This window comes from Trichomycterus rosablanca, chromosome 2, assembly GCF_030014385.1.
Source record: "Trichomycterus rosablanca isolate fTriRos1 chromosome 2, fTriRos1.hap1, whole genome shotgun sequence".
Taxonomy (NCBI): Eukaryota; Metazoa; Chordata; class Actinopteri; order Siluriformes; family Trichomycteridae; genus Trichomycterus; species Trichomycterus rosablanca.
The window spans coordinates 40649303-40672054 of record NC_085989.1 but is presented as its reverse complement, the minus strand read 5'-3'; the positions used below and the strand labels follow the sequence as shown (position 1 = coordinate 40672054).

At 38.0% G+C, this 22752-nt stretch overlaps 1 protein-coding gene across 1 annotated transcript; it reads right to left on the bottom strand.

Moving 5' to 3' along the window:
* Positions 1-12340: 12340 nt before the first annotated feature.
* On the bottom strand, positions 12341-14616 carry LOC134301608 (G-protein coupled receptor 183-like). Its single transcript, XM_062986395.1, has 2 exons — positions 14532-14616; positions 12341-13317 (listed from the first exon to the last, which is right to left on the bottom strand). The coding sequence occupies exons 1-2, from the start codon at positions 14614-14616 to the stop codon at positions 12341-12343; spliced, it is 1062 nt and encodes a 353-aa protein (XP_062842465.1).
* Between the last annotated feature and the right edge of the window lie 8136 nt (positions 14617-22752).

Here is a 22752-nt window from a genome sequence, read left to right as displayed (position 1 = left end):
CAGATGCAGTAAATGTAAAGGCAGTTGAAAATACCCAGAAATTGTACAAATGTTTATTATTTGCCGTTTAATATGTCATTCACTGCTGCCTGACCCATATGAGAACATGACAGCGCAGGGTTTGTTTGGAACTATTGGAGGGGTACATGAACCACGCGACCGTGTAGCGGCGAGATCAAGGAGTGTCGCAACTCTCTCTACGGCTCTGACCAACGTCATGTGATGATTGACGTCACATCATCACAGTTATAACAATTTTACAATCTGACAAAATTACTTCTGTCGTTCTCCACAAAGCTACTCATAATGTTATTCAGGGTTGTACTTAATTATAACATTATTAATGTTTACTCCGTTTTCTGCCATATTTCTTCTTCCTTTCTGCCTTCAGCTTCAGTTGCATTATGGGATGGATTATTGTACTGCACTGTGCTGTGTTTGCATACTCAAAAATGACTGCCCATGCAGTAGGTCATCAGGGTACTTTTCGCATACTGTTTAATGAATACTAGGTATTCAGACACACTACTTGCTCTTGCGTACTACTTTTGCGTAGTATGAAAGTATGTGATTTCGGATGCAGCCAAAGTGTACAAAGCAACAGATGGGCTACAGTCAGTGACTGTATACCCACACAGTGCATCTGTAATGAAGGTGTAGCTTATAAAATAATCAATAAATGAGTGTATATAAGTACACCTTGAACGTGCTGTTCAGACTAAATGACAAAATATTTTTTAGTTTTCATGTGATTAAAGAATATTCCTGAATAATCATCTAAAAATGTGGGAGCATCGAAATATTTACATTTTTATACACCCAGCACGATACTGCAGAGATGGGGACTCGAGTGCACGTAAGTCGCACACACAGCGACTTCAGACTCGACTCGGACTCGTTTCAGATGACTTAACTCGTGACTCGCAAAAAATGACTTGTGGACAACAAAAGTCAGCAACATTATATATATATATATATATATATATACTGTATATACTGTATATATATACAGTATATATATATGATCCGACATCATTCTGATCGTGTCATTTTCTGCTCTCTAATAAAGCTCCGGCCGTTTTAACCAGCAGTGCACGCAATGGGTAAATGTTACAGCCAGCTTCCGGCGTAGTGATGAAGCATCGCTCCCTACCTAAAATGGTGGAATACCCTACGTAGTGCACTTCACAGTAACAGAATGTGAATGAAACGCTCCTACAGAATTGGCGCTAATATTTTAAGAACTGCTTTCTGAACCAATCAGACCTTCAAATTAAAATTTTTTGTAAGAAATGCTGTTAATTGCATGTATTTAGTTTGCAGCATCACACAGATAATGTGTTAATGAAACGCTTGATTGGCTTTCTAACGAGTTTGTGTTTTACTTCACAACCGGGAAAAGTTTGGAGGTTTTTAATCCTAAGAACAGTGGTAGCCTAGTGGGTAGAGCTTTGGGCTATCAACCGAAAGATTGGCGGTTCAAATCCAGGCTCTGCTATGCAGCCACTGTTGGGTCCTTGAGCAAGGCCCTTAACCTTGTCTGCTCCAGGAGCACTGTATGATGGCTGACCCTGCGCTGTGACCCCAGCTTCCAAAAACAAGCTGGGATATGCGAAGAAAGAATTTCATTGTACTGTACACCTGTATATGACAAATAAAGTATATCTTCTTCTTCTTACAAAATAACGGATTCTATTCCTAATGTGGGACACGGTTATAAATTGAATAGCATCTGGAACAACATAAGCTAAGGTAATCAGTAATATAAATTTTTTGCTGTGTTTGGGATTTTGGCAATGAAAACAAAAAGTCAGTTTAAGCTTTTAAGTGGTACCTAGGAAAGTTAAGGCATGAAGTAAAACGGCAAAATACAGTTGCTAATCTGTTTTTGTTGTTTATCTGAACTTACATGTTATTTGTTTATTTCTACGCTACATTTCCAATATATATTTTGTGTATATTATATTGACTCGTGACTTGACTTGGACTCTAAAGACTTGTGACTTGACTCGGATTCTAGCCTAAAGACTCGTGACTCGACTCGGACTCGTATTTTGTGACTAGTGAACATCTCTGCGATACTGACAGAAACATTTTGTGTTCCAGAAGCCTTAACAAGCACATTTTGCGCACTTGCCACATACAAAATCGAGATCAGTACTCTACAGTACTTTACATTTTGGTCTATCTCGGAAAAATCTAGAATCTCATTGTAGAATTTCTATTGTGAACCACCAGATGGCGCCAGACAACCACATTGTACTTTATTCTTCTGGCGACATCTGCTAGTAAAGCTTGGTATTGCATATCCGAGATTAACTAAAACTCTACTGGTTCAAACGACCACCAAATAAATCCTGTTTTGAACCAAGTAAAGAATTATTTCGGCAGTTGATTATAAAGCCAAACTATTTTAATATTATTAGTATAATATTTATATTTTCTTTGTAAAAGTGCCATCAAATTAGCCTTCATTTTAAACCATAAAGTTTGTGTTAACCTTAAACGAAATCTGTATTTTACTGTTGCTAGAGTTCTATCTTCGAGGGTACATCTTTGTATCTTAAGTTTATACACATTTACTTGAGAAAATACCTAAACATAAAATAAACTCAGTGAAGGAACATAAAAAAACACTAGATGTACAAAACCTGTAATAATTGTATTTTTGTATAAAGCAGTGATGAACAACATTTAGCAGATGGTTTTATCCAAAGCGACTTACAGTACAGTGACAGTATATTGTCTAAGCAATTGAGGGTTAAGGGTCTTGCTCAAGAGCCCAACAGTGGCAACCTGGCAGTGGTGGAGCTTAAACCAGCAACCTTTGGATTACTAGTCCAGTGCCTTAACCGCTAGGCCACAACTGTCTCATTGTCCCAACGATTTACAACATAAATTGTTGTAATAAAGAAAGAAAAAACCAAAATGACCTATCGTATATTTGAAATATGATGATCTTGGAGGTGAGGGTGAGCTGATCCTTACCTCTCTTCTATACTAGGCTTGGAGCAACCTGTATAGGAGTATAATCCTTCCCTTATCCCTCATCCAAACAAACTATATCAAATCATACTAAAAGGGCACTGCATAGGGTGACATGGCAGTCTGCCCTCCTTTAAAAAAATATGATGATGATCTTGCCAGATGTTTTAGGTTACTTGGTTTTCTCATCAGTTCACCCACAGCTTTTCAAATGGGGTTCAGGTCAGATGACTGTAAGATTCTGTAGCCATTTAAAGATTTTTCTTTGTGTACAGACAAAAGGAATGTAATATATTGCATAAGAACAGGTAATAATAATGATTAACATTTATATATATTTATATTTAATGTACCTCTGCTTTAAGATTTTTAAATAAAAAAATATACACAGTATATATACGTGTATTTGCACACCCCACCTAATTTTTGAGTTCTGGTGTTTCAGTCACTCGCATTTCTAATGTGTATGCAATCAATAACATAAAACAGACTTTGTGGCAACAATTTGGGGGAGCTCATTTCCTGTTTCAGCATGACTGAGCTCAAAACAATGTCCATAAAGATAAAGGCTGTACAAAGTCCTGACCTTAATCTTATTAAACATCATTGTAATGAACTGGAACATCTACTATACACCAGGCTTTTTGGTCATTTGAAACACACTCCAAATCCTCTAAAATCTTTTCAGATTGTAGGCTGTTATTTTATAGCTGCAGTGGGGCAGTGAATCTATATAAGTGCCCATCATTTTGGAGCTCACAGTCAGGTGCCCACATATTTTAGCCATTTGATGTAAGTGTGATTCTGTTTACATAATCTGTAACATTTTGGCAAACAATTTTGAATATTGTAAATTAAAAAGAGTTAATATGATGCATGCAGTCTGTAAATAATTTAATAGTTACAGCATTATTTCTGTCTGGCTTTGCGTCAAATTCCAACTTATAAACTGTAATAAGACGCATCATACACTAGATGGCAGCAGAATCTCGTTTAGAAAAAAATTCTGAAAACAAAACGTCCCAACAGGCTGAGATGTTATTCATTTAAAAATTGTATCGAGTTTTAAGGCAAGGCAAGGCAAAGTTTATTCATAAAGCACCTTAAAACACAACCTGTGGCTGATCAAAAATGCTGTACAGGCTCAGTATACTATGCAACATAAAAACTGTCAAAAATTAATCTTCCAATACCATGAAAAACATAATATATATTCCTATTTAGTTATTCGGTTCGTATTAGATTATATTCCTAAAATATAATACATATTAAAATTACTATTAATTACAGTTGCTACACCCTCAACCAGGGTTAAACGTCAAAGTAAAAAGATGTGTCTTCAGCCTTGACTTAAAAACACCAAGTGATTGTGCAGTCCTAATCTGGCAAGGCGAGTTGTTCCGTAATGTTGGAGCAGCTACTGCAAAGGCTCAATCGCCTCTGCTTTTGAGTTTAGACGTTGCTGTTTTCAAAAGAATTAGGTTACCAGACCTTGAGGCTTTTAAATGAGTACGAACTTGCAAAAGTTCTGCTATGTATGATGGTGCCATCCCAAATTGTACTGGGGGCCAATGAAGGGAAGGCAGGACTGGTGTTATTGTATCATGTTTCCTTCCCCCAGTTAAAAAAATGTCCAACAGAACAAGAGGTACTTAATTTATATGTACAAAAAGTTACAACATTGCCACCTGCTGTTTTACTTAATGATGAGTTCTAATTAGAAGCATGGAGTAATTTAATTTAATTTTCTTATTTTATCTGCGCTTTATCTTGGTCAGGGTCGTGATGAAGCCAAGTTGGAAACACTGGGCACAATGCAGTAACACACCCCGGACAGAAAACCAACACATGAACCTCTGCACCCAGCTTGGAGTAGTGATTTTGTATTGCTCATGATATGAAGCAACCTGTGCAAAGTCTGTTTTATTTGCAGTTTGTAAGCCTTTTGGGTTTAGTCCATCCAAGCTGTTTTTGGGCCACTAAAAGCTTTAGAAGTGTTTATCTTTTGCTTTGTATTGGCTGCTTTAGCTGCTAAAATTGTCTTGTTGAAGTTTGTTTACTTAGAGTGCAACTTGGTTAAGCTCTTGATTTGGCTAAGCAAACTGAGTTATTCTCAGAAAGAAACAACAAGGCAGGATTAAAAGAAAGCTGTTAAATGCTCATTTATTGTTGTAGATTTGGGATCTAAATTCTGGATTTTCTGATCTTTACATAGTTACATAAATACATAGTTTTAAGAACTATGCAATTATAACTCCTGATCACACAATTGTCATACAGTGCCTTGCAAAAGTATTCAGCCCCCTTGAACTTTTCAACCTTTTGCCACATTTCAGGCTTTAAACATAAAGATATGAAATTGTAATTTTTTGTGAAGAATCAACAACAAGTGGGACACAATCGTGAAGTGGAACGAAATTTATTGGATATTTTAAACTTTTTTTAGAAATAAAAAACTGAAAAGTGGGGCGTGCAATATTATTCAGCCCCCTTGCGTTAATACTTTGTAGCGCCACCTTTTGCTGCGATTACAGCTGCAAGTCACTTGGGGTATGTCTCTATTAGTTTTGCACATCGAGATACTGAAATTTTTGCCCATTCTTCCTTGCAAAACAGTTCGAGCTCAGTGAGGTTGGATGGAGAGCGTTTGTGAACAGCAGTTTTCAGCTCTTTCCACAGATTCTCGATGGGATTCAGGTCTGGACTTTGACTTGGCCATTTTAACACCTGGATAAGTTTATTTGTGAACCATTCCATTGTAGATTTTGCTTTATGTTTTGGATCATTGTCTTGTTGGAAGATAAATCACCGTCCCAGTCTCAGGTCTTTTGCAGACTGCAACAGGTTTTCTTCCAGAATGGTCCTGTATTTGGCTCCATCCATCTTCCCATCAATTTTAACCATCTTCCCTGTCCCTGCTGAAGAAAAGCAGGCCCAAACCATGATGCTGCCACCACCATGTTTGACAGTGGGGATGGTGTGTTCAGGGTGATGAGCTGTGTTGCTTTTATGCCAAACATAACGTTTTGCGTTGTGGCCAAAAAGTTCGATTTTGGTTTCATCTGACCAGAGCACCTTCTTCCACATGCTTGGTGTGTCTCCCAGGTGACTTTTTATAGATATCTTTGAGAAATGGCTTTCTTCTTGCCACTCTTCCATAAAGGCCAGATTTGTGCAGTGTACGACTGATTGTTGTCCTATGGACAGATTCTCCCACCTCAGCTGTAGATCTCTGCAGTTCATTCAGAGTGATCATGGGCCTCTTGGCTGCATCTCTGATCAGTCTTCTCCTTGTTTGAGCTGAAAGTTTAGAGGGACGGCCGGGTCTTGGTAGATTTGCAGTGGTCTGATACTCCTTCCATTTCAATATGATCACTTGCACAGTGCTCCTTGAGATGTTTAAAGCTTGGGAAATCTTTTTGTATCCAAATTCGGCTTTAAACTTCTCCACAACAGTATCTCGGACCTGCCTGGTGTGTTCCTTGGTCTTCATGATGCTCTCTGCGCTTTAAACAGAACTCTGAGACTATCACAGAGCAGGTGCATTTATACGGAGACTTGATTACACACAGGTGGATTCTATTTATCACCATCAGTCATTTACGTCAACATTGGATCATTCAGAGATCCTCACTGAACTTCTGGAGTGAGTTTGCTGCACTGAAAGTAAAGGGGCTGAATAATATTGCACGCCCCACTTTTCAGGTTTTTATTTCTAAAAAAAGTTTAAAATATCCAATAAATTTCGTTCCACTTCACAATTGTGTCGCACTTGTTATTGATTCTTCACAAAAAATTACAATTTCATATCTTTATGTTTAAAGCCTGAAATGTGGCAAAAGGTTGAAAAGTTCAAGGGGGCTGAATACTTTTGCAAGGCACTGTATATGGTAAAAAAGTAGCACCCACACACACCCTCCCTAGAGTCTGACTCTGAGTCACGCTCATCTCTCACTGTTGTTCTTCAACTCTGGTGTGATTTATTTGCCAAACTCAGATTATTCCCCTGATATTAATAATATCCACATTGGGAAAACTGAGGTCATAGAAAAATTCATGCTGTGACATTGTAGATTTATACTCTCGTTGCTGTTAAAAAATGATGTTGACCCTGGTTAAGTTAAATTTGTCATAAAGCTTGATCTTTTAAAGGATACTGGCAGGTGGCTAAAATGATGGCCTTCCTGCTCCTGATGCACTGTCTACTTTTCAATGAGTTATACATTTTATATTAAAGGATTTTCCTGATTACCTGGATGATATGGTTGTTTACACCAACTCCTGGAACCATTATCTCTGTTTACAGATGTTCACTCATCTGTATGATGCCTTACTAGTTATGAAATGGTAGGACACAGAGTGGTGAATTGCTCAAACTCAATTGCTCAAACTGTATACTGTAACTGTAATGTAAGTCGCTTTGGATAAAGGCGTCTGCTAAATGCCGAAAATGTAAATGTAAAATGTGAAGTCTTTTCAGTTGCAATATTTGACTTTGTATTGTATTTTAAACCACTTTTGGAACAAAGTTCACATTTGTTTGTGGTGGGTGTTGTGCTTTCCCTTGACTGTGTTCATTCTCTGTGTGCCCATTTTCACAGGACTCCTCCTAATCTGCTGCTTTTTAAAAAATATATATTTTCTTTATGCATTTTCTCCCCTTTTTCTCCCTTCTTAGCGTGTCCAATTGCCCGATTGCGTCATGCTTCCTCTCCACCAATGCCGACCCCTGTTCTGATTGAGGAGAACGAAGCTAACCCACGCCCCCTCTGACACGTGGGCAACATGCCGTATGCATTTTATTACCTGCACTTGACGAGTGCAGTGCAGCTCAGCGTTGTGTACGGAGAGACACACCCTGAGAGCACTCTTTTCTCATCTCTGTGCAGGCGCCATCAATCAGCCAGCAGAGGTCGTAATTGCACAAGTCATGGGAGAGAGAGACCCCATCCGGCTTAGTCCCAGGCCAATCGTTGTTCATGTGACCACTCAGCCTCAGCCAGTAGGCAGAGCTGAGATTCGATACGATGTATTTGAGATCCCAGCTCTGGTTCCAGCGTGTGTTTTTACCACTGTGCCACCTGAACGGCCATCTGCTGCTTTTTGAGATCCAGTCCATGCAGTGGTAAGTCAGCAGTCAAGGTATAGCCCTATTAATTGGAAGGCTGCTGATTCAATCCCCATCAACTCCAAGTTGCCACTGATGGGCCCCTGAGCAAGGTCCTTAACTCTGAATTGCTTGTGTTGTATTCGGTCACTTTGGATAGAGGTGTCTCCTAAATACTGTAACTGTGCTCTGCCCCATCTCTCATCGACAGTCAACATCAGTCAGCTATGATGCTTCTTTGCTTTGATAATGTTTGTTTATGCTAAATTCTGATTGGTCTTGGTTTTATTATGAAAGGGTTTTCCTGATTACCTGGATGAGATGGTTGTTTATGCCAACTCCTGGAACCATTATCTCTGTTTACAGATGTTCACTCATGTGTATGATGCCTTCCTAGTTATGAAGGTATTGACTTCTGAAACGGTAGGTCACAGAGTGGTGAAGTCTTTTCAGATGCAATATTTGTGGTGGGTGTTGTGCTTTCCCTTGAATGCTTTCATTCTCCGTGTGCCTATTTTCATAGGACTCCTAATCTGCTGCTTTTTGAGATCCAGTCCATGCAGTGGTAGGTCAGCAGCTAAGGTACTGAACTATTGATTGCAAGACTACTGATTCAAGCAACATCAAATCCAAGTTGCCACTGATGGGCCTCTGAGTAAGGTCCCTAACTCTCAATTGCTTGCATTGTATTCGGTCACAAAAGACATTGGATAGAGGTGTCTCCTAAATGCTGTAACTGTGCTCTGCTCAGTCTATCATTGACAGACATCAGTCAGCTATGATGCTTCTTTGCTTTGATAATGTTTGTTTATTCTGAATTCTGATTGGTGTTGGTTTTAAAGCATTTCATATTAATGGATTTTCCTGATTACCTGGATGAGATGGTTGTTTACGCCAACTCCTGGAACCATTATCTCTGTTTACAGATGTTCACTCATGTGTATGATGCCTTCCTAGTTATGAAGGTATTTACTTCTGAAACGGTAGGTCACAGAGTGGTGAAGTCTTTCAGATGCAATATTTGTGGTGGGTGTTGTGCTTTCCCTTGAATGCTTTCATTCTCTGTGTGCTGCTTTTTGAGATCCAGTCCATGCAGTGGTAAGTCAGCAGTTAAGGTACAGCCCTATTAATTGGAAGGCTGCTGATTCAAGCAACATCAACTCCAAGTTGCCACTGATGGGCCCCTGAGTAAGGTCCCTAACTCTCAATTGCTTGCATTGTATTCGGTCACAAAAGTCACATTGGATAGCGGTGTCTCCTAAATGCTGTTTTTTTTATTGGTGTTGATTTTAATACATTTTATATTAAAGGATTTTCCTGATTACCTGGATGAGATGGTTGTTTACGCCAACGCCTGGAACCATTATCTCTGTTTACAGATGTTCACTTATGTGTATGATGCCTTCCTAGTTATGAAGGTATTTACTTCTGAAACGGTAGGTCACAGAGTGGTGAAGTCTTTTCAGATGCAATATTTGTGGTGGGTGTTGTGCTTTCCCTTGAATGCGTTCATTCTCCGTGTGCCTATTTTCACAGGACTCCTAATCTGCTGCTTTTTGAGATCCAGTCTATGCAGTGGTAAGTCAGGTATAGCCCTATTAATTGGAAGGCTGCTGATTCAATCCCTATCCAAGTTGCCACTGGTGAGCCCCTGAGTAAGGTCCCTAACTCTCAATTGCTTGCATTGTATTTGTATTGTATGTTACAAAAGTCACGTTGGATAGAGGTGTCTCCTAAATGCTGTAACTGTGCTCTGCTCAATCTGTCATCGACAGCCTACATCAGTCAGCTATGATGCTTCTTTGCTTTGATAATGTTTGTTTATGCTAAATTCTGATCAGTGTTGGTTTTAACTTTTGGATTGAACAGCAGTCATTTGTTGTTCAATCCACTTCATTTGATGGAGAAAAGTACAAAGAAAAGGGTTTCCAGTGCGAATACTGACCTTTGTACTGTACTATGTAAATGTAACAAATTTATGTAAATCAAATAAAAAGAATTTGATGCCCGCAACACACTTAAAAAATTAGGACAGGCCCATGTGTCGGAGGGGGCGTGGGTTAGCTTCGTTCTCCTCAATCATAGCGGGGATCGGCATTGGTGGAGAGGAAGCATGACGCAACCGGGCAATTGGATGCGCTAAAAAAGGTATATATACTGTATATATATATATATATTTAAATTAAAACTGAGGCATAATTTTACTTTATAATCGGTAAGCTAATGAAGCTATTTGTATTTTTCAAATAGGAATTTTTGCCCTTATTTACTTGAGTTTAGCAATATGGACTGCAGGCAGGCCACTCAAGCACGCATGCACTCTGTTTTTATGAGCAGAATGGGTCCTGGCATTGTCCAGCTGTAATAACCATGGACTACCTGGGAAAATATGTCACCCTGATGGCGGCATGTGTCTCTCTAAAATCCCAGAGTACACCTGTGTGACAATGGTATCTTTACACATATGGCAATCACCCATGCTGTGGGCACAGATGCCCCCCATGCCATGATTTATCTTTTGTCGTTTGCTCATAACAATTTTGAATTTTGTATTGTATTAGGCACAAGGAACTGAACATTCTTTATTTCCAAAACCAAGCTGAAACATGGACTTATTTAACCACAGCACATTCCCCCTGTCATTCTGTCCACCTGAGATGAGTAGGGGCCCAGAGACTCCAGCAGTGTTTCTGGATAGAACTGATTTATGGCTTTCCTGAAAGACCTTCAGACTGTGTTAATAAGCAACAGTTTTCTGAAGCACTCCTGAAGTACTCACAGAAGCATGATGGTTGCTCGTGCAATGCCATCTAATTCCAGACTTGCCCTACATGGACTAGGATTTCTCCCAAATTCCCTGAATCTTTTTATAATGTCATGCACAGTAGATGCAGTAGATGGTAAAGACCTAACTTAAATTGCAACCTTGCTTTGAGAAATGTTCTTTTTAAACTGATTGACAATGCTCTTGTGAGGCTTGGGTGAGACTAGCTAAAAAAAACAAGCAAAATGACATTTAACTCGGTAATATTTATTGTTCCAGACTTTGTTGCAAATACATTTTACAAAAACTGACAGCATGTTACATACATACATAGCACGTATATATAGATTTGTAAGAGACGTGGCAGTCTACATATATACACCGATCAGCCATAACATTAAAACCACCTCCTTGTTTCTACACTCACTGTCCATTTTATCAGCTCCACTTACCATATAGAAGCACTTTATAGTTCTACAATAACTGACTGTAGTCCATCTGTTTCTCTGCTTGCTTTGTTAGCTCACTTTCACCCTGTTCTTCAATGGTCAGGATCCCCACAGGACCACTACAGAGTAGTTATTATTTGGGTGGTGGATCATTCTCAGCACTGCAGTGACACTGACATGGTGGTGGTGTGTTAGTGTGTGATGTGCTGGTATGAATGGATAAGACACAGCAGCGCTGCTGGAGTTTTTAAACACCTCACTGTCACTGCTAAACTAAGAATAGTCCACCAACCAAAATATATCCAGCCAACAGCGCCCTGTTCTGCAATTTCCCTCTGGGATCAATAAAGTATTCTGATTCTGATTCCTGTGGGCAGCGTCCTGTGACCACTGATGAAGATCTCAAAGATGACCAACTCAAACAGCAGCAATAGATGAGCGATCGTCTCTGACTTTACATCTACAAGTGGGACCAACTACTGTAGGTAGGAGTGTCTAATAGAGTGGACAGTGAGTGGACATGGTATTTAAAAACTCCAGCAGCATTGCTGTGTCTGATCCACTCATACCAGCACAACACACACTAACACACCACCACCAATGTCAGTGTCACTGCAGGGCTGAGAATGATCCACCACCTAAATAGTACCTGCTCTGTAGTGGTCCTGTGGGGGTCCTGACCATTAAAAAACAGGGTGAAAGCAGGCTAACAAAGCATGCAGAGAAACAGATGGACTACAGTCAGTAATTGTAGAACTACAAAGTGCTTTTATATGGTAAGTGGAGCTGATAAAATGGACAGTGAGTGTAGAAACAAGGAGGTGGTTTTAATGTTATGGCTGATTGGTGTATGTTTACTGTTAATGGTTGCAGGGTTAGTATAGCTTGCTAGTAAAATGCTGAGCTACAGCCTAATTGCACCTTATGAGGGACCTTTTCCCTGACCAATTTCATAGTCCCCACTTAGTCATGACACAAAATGAAAGTTTCTAGTCTGACTGTGACTGATCTGTGTTCTTTGATGTCCTAAACCTCTTAAGGGGGTGGGCGATCTTGTTTCTCTTTACAGCAGAACTTTTTCATCAAAGACTCAGGCAAGAAGGGCACCTTCTCCAGCCGTGACAGGTAGACTAATGGCTGGATGCTGCTGCTGATGTTTAGGAAAGCAAAACCCACTGGCTGAACATAACAGGTAAACACCATTGGAGAGTAGTGATCCTGGAAAGGGAACAGTGCCACTAGAGGAAGGTAGTTGCATATGATAATACATAGTAGTGAGAGAACCATCTTGAAGGCCTTCTTCTTCATGGGGTGCATTTCATCTTTTCCAGCACGCCGTGAGCGCTTCAATGCAGCCAGAATGGTCATATTGCAAATCACCATCCAGACAAATACGGCCAGTACCTCACCGGTAAAGATCCTTTCAAAGTGAGGAATGCCACCAATGCTTTTGGCTGCAGCATAAGCAAAGGTAAGGCACAGTACAATGACACATAAGCCAATCCTGTATTTGTTGTCCTTCAGCTGGCCAAAGGAAATGGGAAAGATGACAGCCACAAAGCGATCCAGGCAGATACAGGAGAGAAATAGTGGCCCGCTGGTGTCCTTCACGCCATAAGAGAACTTTAGTGCCATCCAGCCCTTTACACTCTGCCAGTAATAAAAGTTAAGAAAGGCTATAGGAACCATAAGGCCAAAGTAAGCATCCATAAAAGCCAGGCACCCCAGGAAGATGTCAGAGGTGGTGGGTTCATGCCGGTTGCGAATCAGAATGGCGATGACCAGAATGTTGGCTGGCAGTCCTATAACTATATTAAATGATTGTACTATCAGGTCAAAGAGGATACCCTCCATCATTTTCTCACAACCATCAAACACACTGATGGATTTATGGGTGGTGTTTATTAACTGTGTGGTGATGATGGTAGGATCAAGACTGGTGTTAGTTCTAGATTGGAAGTCAAATCGGTACTGCATGTCTTCAGAGAGAGCTGTTCCAACAAAATGAGAATCTGAGGAATAAGAAAAAAAACCCAATAGGGATATATTAAAGATCTGAGTAAAAATCAAGCTGGCATACTGATATAGGGTGTGTTCGAAAACCTCTCTACATAGACAGCATATTACATCATCCTACGCACGCTCCCGAGAAGGAGGCTGTTCGAAATCCTAGATACCTTAATATGCTCACTACTAAGGTATCTTAAAATTTCAACGGTATTTTGATTCAATAACGAGGGAGCATCCGATGCTGCCTTATCGGTGAAGGCAATCCCAGCATTCAGTGCGGCACAACTTTTCTCACAGAAAAATAAAAAATATGGTCGACAGTTATGTTTATTATTGATTTTTTTATTTATTTTCTATTCCCCCCCAATTGTTCTCTCCCCAGGTTTCCAATTACCCTGATTGCGTCCTCTATACTGATTCGACCCTTCACCGCTGACTGAGGACGCCTCTCAACTGACAACTCCGGTACAGTCAGAACAGACTGCATTTTTCACCTACACGAGTCAAGTTCATACACTGACAGGCACTGTGTATGGAGGACCACACCCCCATCAGCATTATTCCTCAGCCCTGTGCAGGCACCATCAGTCAGCCAGCAGGGGCCGCAGTTGCACCAGTTATGAGGACCTATGATCCGACTTCTTTACCCCTATGAACAACAGCCAATCGTTGTTCATGCCGCCGAGCCCGGTCGGAAAGGCAGAGCTGAGATTCGATATGATGTATTCAAAACCCCAACTCTGGTGTGCTAGTGTGGCGGACCGACCCCAGCACGAGGCGCTACTGGGGGGTAAAGGGGGACAGAGAGAGTTTATGAGTGGTGCGAAGCTAAATTAAGCTTTTACAAATGTTACTAATGAAACCAGCATTACCGACAATGCCACTCAGGTTCGTATAGCAAAGGATTAGAAACCAGCAAGAGGCGTGTGTTTAAAGAAAATCATATCACATTTTATTTTCTTAAAAGAAAACTAAATGAAAACCAAGCATAAACACTACAAAAGCAACACAGCAATGCAAAACAAAACAGTTAATAAAGCCAAACAATTAATAAGGCAAAACGTAAAAGCAAGGCTATAAAAAGGCAAAACAGTTAATGCAAGGCACCCAACAGCCAACCAAGGGGTAGCAATCACACCGTTCATCAGCTGTGTGCAAGACATGGAATCACTAGTACAACCTATACACTCTAAAGGAAATGCTACTCCGGACCTACCTCCAATCAACCGGGATAACCCAACCAGAAAACACCTCGCTCTGAACACGGTGCGATTCCGGCAGAAATCCGATTGATCAGGCATGACGCCACATAGAAGCACAAAGCCACGCACCAGCGTGATCAAGTTAGTCTCCACCGAGACTCACAATGAACGTGAGGTGGGTCCTTTAACTCGCACACCTGTTTCCAACTCACCTGCCTTTAAGTACCCTATAAAGACACCTACGTCATACTAATTATCCAATCCAGCCGCACACAGCCACATGTAATTAAAAGCTCTCAGCGGGGACACCACGGTTGACCCGTCACACCAGCGTACTTTTTTACCGCTGCGCCACCTTCGCAGCCAATTATTATTGATTTTTAAATTGTATGAACTTGCACACGTGATTGGTTTGAATGGCATGATGCTAACTGTGTTAGCTTAGTTAGCAAAAAACCGATGGAATCGCTGTCTAAGTAGCACGTTCGAATATTCTACCTTATGAGTCGATGACTTATTAGAATCCTCTCTACTTAGGCAGCTGCCTATGTAGGCAGTAAGACAGCAAGGCAGCTCTCTAGGTTTTCGAACACACCCATAGTACACACCCAACTAAACTATCTCATCCATTCATTTATTTATTCATAATTTTTTAGTAAAAGCTTTATCCTGACCAGTGTTGAGGTGGGTCTAAAACCTATCCTATTTCTTCAGATGGTTAAATGTAATTCAAGAAAAAAACTGATATTACAAGTAATTTTTGAGGTCTCAGTAGCTTTCCACCTTAAATCCGATATGATTTTTAAGGAGACAGATTTAAAGACAGATTTAATTTGCACCTCATGTTTACTATATTGAAATGTTTTTACTCCTAACAGCTTATCCTGGTGTCAGAAAAAAATAAATCATAGGGCATAAACAGGTGACAGCGCCTTGAGACCACAGTATGTGACCCCACAGGACTGTTATCTGTTTTCCTGCTACCCCACATGGGAATAGTGTCTGTTCAAACAGCAACAACACACATACGCACTTGAAATGCACATATACACAACCAAGACCACCACAGATAAAACTGTTCAGCTATTAAAGTACATTATACCATTAAGCCTTTCCATTTAATATCATGTCAAAGATTGTAAAGATTTACATTTGCACAAAAATGGAAATTATCACCAAGAGTGTAGAATCCATTCGAGATTTATCCTCATCATGCTTCCTTTCCTTTCCTCATTCAGTCACTTGTCAAAATAAACACACATGCTGTGAATTTACAACGCCTATTATTTGAATAATCTCTTTGCAGCAGACTGTAACCCGAGTCACTCCTGTTAATGCTGTACATTCATGCAAAAGCTCGCTGCGATTTAACTATTTTGCCAGATAAATAGGCCTATGAAGTATTATTAAATTTGTCTAACTTGTCTATTTGGTTTTGAGATAGAAAATGTTTTTGAACCATTGAAAAGCTTTCACAATCTTGCTTGAAAGCAAATAAAAATGGGATGATTTTTTAGTCTTTACTGTGAAGGTGAAAAAAAAAATTTGGCAACTGCTAGTAATATAGTAATATATATATATATACGTATATATATATATTAGGGCTGTCGAAGTTAACGCGATAATAACGCATTAACGGGATCTCAATTTAACGCGATTAAAAAAAATAGTGCCATTAACGCAATTTCTAGTTCATGTTGAGACTTGACTGGTAGAACCAACGTTTTAATGTCGGACTTGCCACCGTTTTTCATTTGCGGTTTGTTAACAAAATGTAAAAGAGCGTCGTAGCATTTGCACTTGCATAATAAAGAAATAAATACATGCTATATTCACAAGTTGTCGGGAGCAGAACACTTTATTAACTTATTCTGTTACGGTAAAGAATACCGGACAGCTGAGTCAAGCATGTTAGTCCATGAACTATGGAAGCCCCAAAGGGTCAAAACACACTCACTTCGTGTAGAAACGTCCATTAAACCACTGGATAGTATTACTGCCTAGTATGTGAGTGAATAAAACTCCCTTACAGTTTTCTCTTGTCCCAGCAGTTTTTAACATAAGTACATTTAGCATAAAATGTGTTCACCATTTTAATTGTAACATTTCACTTAAAAATCCTTGTTTTCTATAACATTTACACAGATTTTTTAAAATGCGATTAATCGCGATTAACTATATGAAATTCTGAGATTAATCGCGATTAAAAATTTTAATCGTTTGACTGGTATATATATATACCTGTATATATATATATATATATATATATATACTGTATATATAAAGAGCTAATAAAGACATTTTTTTTAGCTTTTTCTATGAGGTATTAAACAAGCTAATGCATTGTATAATGCATGAAAATGATTGGTTGCTACTGCAGAACCATTTTGTTCCAGCTAATTTAGTTAGGCTTCTAACACAGTTCATTAAGCGTAACTTAAAATTATTTCATTTTGTAAACTAAAAAAATGCTGCTTTTTACCCACTAAAGGCAACAAATGACTTTAATTAATGTAACTGTATCTCTGATGCTGAAAGATGTAGCTCGGTGCTGAAGTGCTGTCAGCTATTTTAAGACACAGAGACCAGAGTGGCTCTGTTTGTACAGTTCTTAGATTTTTTAATGGATATTTGTGATAATCTATTCATTAATTCTGTCATGACATGTTTTTGTTTCTAGTTTAATGTATGGTTAAGAAATCTTAAAAGTTTAAAGATTAAATATTTTGTATACATTAAACAACTGGTACCAAATAATTGATACATATTTATTCTTGTTTTTTAATGTTTTTCATTAAGTTTGAAAGCTTAGTTAAATGTTTTAGCATTAAATATCCTATTCAAGTATGAATGATTGCACATACAGTATGTTTTATTTATTAACATATTTTGAGTATTCACCCTAATTAACATCTAAATTCTGGTTCAAATGTATTTGTGCACAGGGGTACAGTCATGTTGAAACAGAAAAGGACCTTGCCACAAAGCTAAAAGCATATAATATATTTTATTTATTTTATATACCTATTAGCAATAAGAGTGGCTGGGACACCTCAATAATAACATTTCAATAATTGGAAAAAGGTTTTGACAGGTGGAAGTCCTGGTATACGTGTCAACCTTGTCAGGATTATAAAGTACAGATTTTTTGAGACTTGATCACAGAAGTATGTCAATTGGCATAGCCCTAAAACAATAATTATATTCCTTACACCCATTATTTATACAAATAATTTAACATCAGACCTTCAAGTTTCAGGTTGAAAGTAAATAAAATGAGTAGTTAGAAAACTATTTACCAAGTTAATAACAGTGACAGTGTTTTAAAGGTTAGATCATTTCAATATGAACTATTTATGTTAGTTATTAAGTTGACTGAGAGCATTTAAGGATGCAGTTTGTACATGAATTTTACACACAGACACACAATAAACTAATAAAAAAAATGGTGAATTTTGCATATATTAAATTATATTTAAAAAGCACCTTTAAATATAAAGTTTCAACTGGCCTAAATGTAACCACCTGAAACAGAAGCTTTTCTGATCTTACAATCCTAGCTTTTATAATTAAGCATGCAATTAGCGCCTCCCTGCCAGATTCTACTGAGAGTAAAGACCTGGGCCACCTTGTCCCTGCAGGCTGTAACAGAGCTCTGTATGGATCACAAGAGGGTCCCTCATGGTTATAAAAACACCGCTCACTTCAGTACTGCAATAGCCGTAGGGTAAGAAAGAGCATGGTTTGCTAAACAGGCTCTCTGGAGATGATACTGTGTGTTTATCACGTTTGCTCTGGGAATTGTGGCCAATTACGAGTAGATAACTGATTTTATAAAATGTTGCCCAGCTGATTAAACATAAAGTGTTAGTGAAAGGATTTTATGGTATACCTTAAAATTATTCTTTTATTTCTAGTTAGATATATTTGAAGGTGTGAAAGTTGATGGTCACATATTATAAGATTATACAAAAAAACTGACCACATATTTGTTTGTTTTTGAGGACCCCTCACAGCTATTTTTAATGTTATCACTTGGATATTACAGTTTGTTTTAGTAGCATGTTGTGTAAGAATGACGACGATAATAACAAAATAATGTGTCACAACAGAGGCACTGTACAATGGCTGGGATAGGTGAATAAAGAATTTTGTACTGTATGTCTGCATATGTATATACACTGATCGGGCATAACATTATGACCACCTTCCTAATATTGTGTTGGGCCTCCTTTTGCAGCCCGATACACAACAAACTGTGATGCACTGTGTATCCTGACATCTTTCTATCATTAACTTCAGCAATTTGACTTCAGCAATTTGAGCTACAGTAGCTCGTCTGTTGGATCGGACCACACGGGCCAGCCTTCGCTCCCCACGTGCATCAATGAGCCTTGGCTGCCCATGACCCTGTCACCAGTTTACCACTGTTCCTTCCTTGAACCACTTGATAGATACTGACCGCTGATACTGACCCAGTCGTCTAGTCATCACAATTTGGCCCTTGTCAAACTCGTTCAAATTCTTACGCTTGTCCATTTTTCCTGCTTCTATCACATCAACTTGGAGGAAGAATGTTCACTTGCTGCCTAATATATCCCACCCATTAACAGGTGCCGTGATAAAGAGATAATCAGTGTTATTCACTTCACCTGTCAGTGGTCATAATGTTATGCCTAGTCGGTGTATGACAAATAAAGCCATTCTATTGTAAAAATATCTAATAAAATAATATTCATTACTTATATTAATACATAAAACAATACACACATAAAACAATATCCAAACAAATATACTAATGTGTAAGCAAGTAACAAAACAACTAGACATTTCAAACAACCAAAATGGAACCAGCACATAGTATATGCTAATACTGACACACAACAAGTAAACACACTTACGAAGATTATGAATGAATAGTCTTTATTCGTGGATCCTCTTTATTTTTTGCCCGTCCTGTCTGCCACAGTGTCTTGTGTTGATGCTGGATATATCAGATAAATGGATTTGTCAAGAGTTCCAGTCATCTATCTATAAACTTTGTGAAACCCTGGGGAGTAAGAAATATTGATGAGAGGGAGGATCTTTTTTGGCCCATGTCTCTGGAGAAGAATCGACTGTTTGGCTGTTTGTTAGATGTTTTCCAGTGATGTGTTATCCACAGGTAATGTTGTGTCTTATAAAGTAAAAAACAGATTGCGTGCAAGAAACCACTTTCAAAGATGTTTGTCAGTAACTGCCTGGACAGCCATTTCTAAATTTTAATCTGGAAGATAACTATTAAGGATAGTAATTTGAAAAAGGATTAGTGAGGACTGGAATAACCCAGCATGATGAATAATTGTTTTTTTTCATTAGTGTGCATACCTGAAATGAATTGGCAAATGACATTCTGAACACATGATTAAACCTTTTAAATCTCTGTCTACATTTGAAAAATAATGTTTCCTGATAAAGCTTTAAGTTCTAATTGAATGAAAGGAATTTAATTAACATACAAATGTAAAACTAAATAAATTAACCAATTTAGCTGCCTGAACTAAACAGTTTGCTTGTAAACACACATAACTGGCTGCATTCACTTAAAACATTAAGCATTTCTTTATTTCTGAGATCAGAACAGTTTTTCTATGAAGAATCTTCACTTCTAAAAAGCTGATTAATGAGGCATGAATTCCACAGTGCATGTGTGCATGTGTATAGGCGCATGTCACGCTAACACTCCCCTGATTCCCTCCAGAACTCGTCTGGCCAGCTTGGGAACTGATGTATGTTCTGGGACAGGACACTGTTTGGTCCCATCAGCCCTGGAGAAACTCCCACTACACTCACACGTCACTTCTGAGTGTCTTTTAAAGCGCCTCTGTCTCAGACAAACAACCCAGCTTGAGGGCTGCATGGCTGGTGCAGACACATCTGGTGAGTCTACTGGTGAGTCTACATCTGACTGTCAAGTCACAGTCACACAGGGCATTCCAAATACTGTTATAATTACTGTTAATATTTATTCTATATTTTATTTAATTTGTACCATACACTGTATATTTGGAACTGCACCTCCCTGCACTTTTATTCAATTTTCACTCAATTCTTCCTCATCATTAATGAGATCATTAATAACTGCACTGTAGTTATGCAATATACATAAAATTCAGGTTACTTTCAATCTTGGTTGTTATGTTTGTGCTGCTTCCTTCACATCTCTATCTATCTATCTATCTATCTATCTATCTATCTATCTATCTATCTATCTATCTATCTATCTATCTATCTATCTATCTATCTATCTATCTATCTATCTATCTATCTATCTATCTATCTATCTATCATTATAGTATAGTTATTTTTCACCATCCGTATATAGTTATAGCTGTATAGTTATTATTTACACATCTTTATTACTATTACTGTTATTACTAATATATACCTAACTAATTTTTATTATTATTACTGTTATAATGTATAAATAACTAATTTTTATTAATATTACTATTATTATTATTATTATTATTATTATTATTATTATACATACCCATTTTTATTCATATGCTTATTGTTATTATTGCTGTTATGTATATAGTACTATGTACATATATATACAATTCCATATATGTAAATAGCTATAGTTATAACTTTATATTCATATTAATCATAGACATACTGTATGTTTACTGATATTCTCTGTTTTTCTTTGCACATCTATCTATCTATCTATCTATCTATCTATCTATCTATCTATCTATCTATCTATCTATCTATCTATCTATCTATCTATCTATCTATCTATCTATCTATCTATCTATCTATCTAATTGCCAGGGTGGAGTACAAAATTGGGTCATTGGAGGTGGACTTGTTGGTATAGGATTTTGCAAGGGCTATAGTAGTTCAGTAAACAAGTAATGTTGCTAGCTAGGATGTTTGTCCATTTGTGCAATTTTTTCAGGAAGAAGGAAAAGAAGATGAAGAAGAAAAAGAAGCAACAGTCAGTCTTTTTGTTTTCATTATATCAGCATTTGTACATTTCTTGAGTATAACTTCACCTAGATAAACTTGGAATGAACAAGCTTAGTTTTACTGCTTCATAAATTTGACAGACATCATCTTGGCGACATAACGCTGCAGCTGGTAGTGTGGATCCATTACAGCAACATAGGTCCTGAGAGACCTAGGCTTGATCATGGTCTGTAAGAAGTTTTGCATATTCTGCCTTCCACATGTTGGACAAATTTCATTGTCAAATGTAATTCACTTTGTAAAGTATGTATGTATTTTCCTGTTTCATGTTTTAAACAAACTTAGCCCTTTTAGCAGACAAAATGTAGACGTGTGCTTATGCAGTGTCAAACAGACTTGCAAAGCAAAGCAAAATTTCCAACCAAGAGCAGGTTAACTTATTGTTCCAACTCATTACCAACTGTAAGACTATGAGGTGTTACAGTATTATACTTAAATGTGCATTTTCCCAGGATTATAAATTATGTAGAACCTTGGCAACAACACCCAGAACTTCAACTGCTCTTCTACACAGCATTCCTTCCACAAGTATCTGTACTATGTGGTCCTGACCTCAAACCTACTAAACACATTTGGTATGAAGTAGGAACATGCAAGTCAGACCTTCTCATCCAACATTAATCATGTTAGTGGTTTAAAAATGCATTTTGGTCAGGGGCTTATGGTTAATTCTTATAGTGTATATGATTGATGGACATAAATTATAAAATATTTATTTAATGTGATTATAAGAGCCAAGAGTTAAATTGACTTGAATTACACTAATGCCTATGCCAGCCTATGCCACATTATGTCCTTAAGTTTTTGTTAAAGACAATACAATACTTATTAACCTGTAAATATCAGTATACATACAATTGGAATGATATAAAATAGATAATACATATACATGTCTGTCCACCTTTCTCCTTCAAAATCTCTGTTTCTCTTTACTTGTTGTCACCCCCTTGTCTTGAATCACTAGACCAATCTGTTAATAGCAGTTTTGCCTATATGTGTGAACCCACACATGTAAAATAAAACATGATCTAATGACAAATATATAAAAATAAATTATATATTGTATTGTATATATTTGTATATTTTATCTCCCTTTCTCTCTCTCTCACACACACACACACACACACACACACACATATATATACAGTGTATCACAAAAGTGAGTACACCCCTCACATTTCTGCAAATATTTCAATATATCTTTTCATGGGACAACACT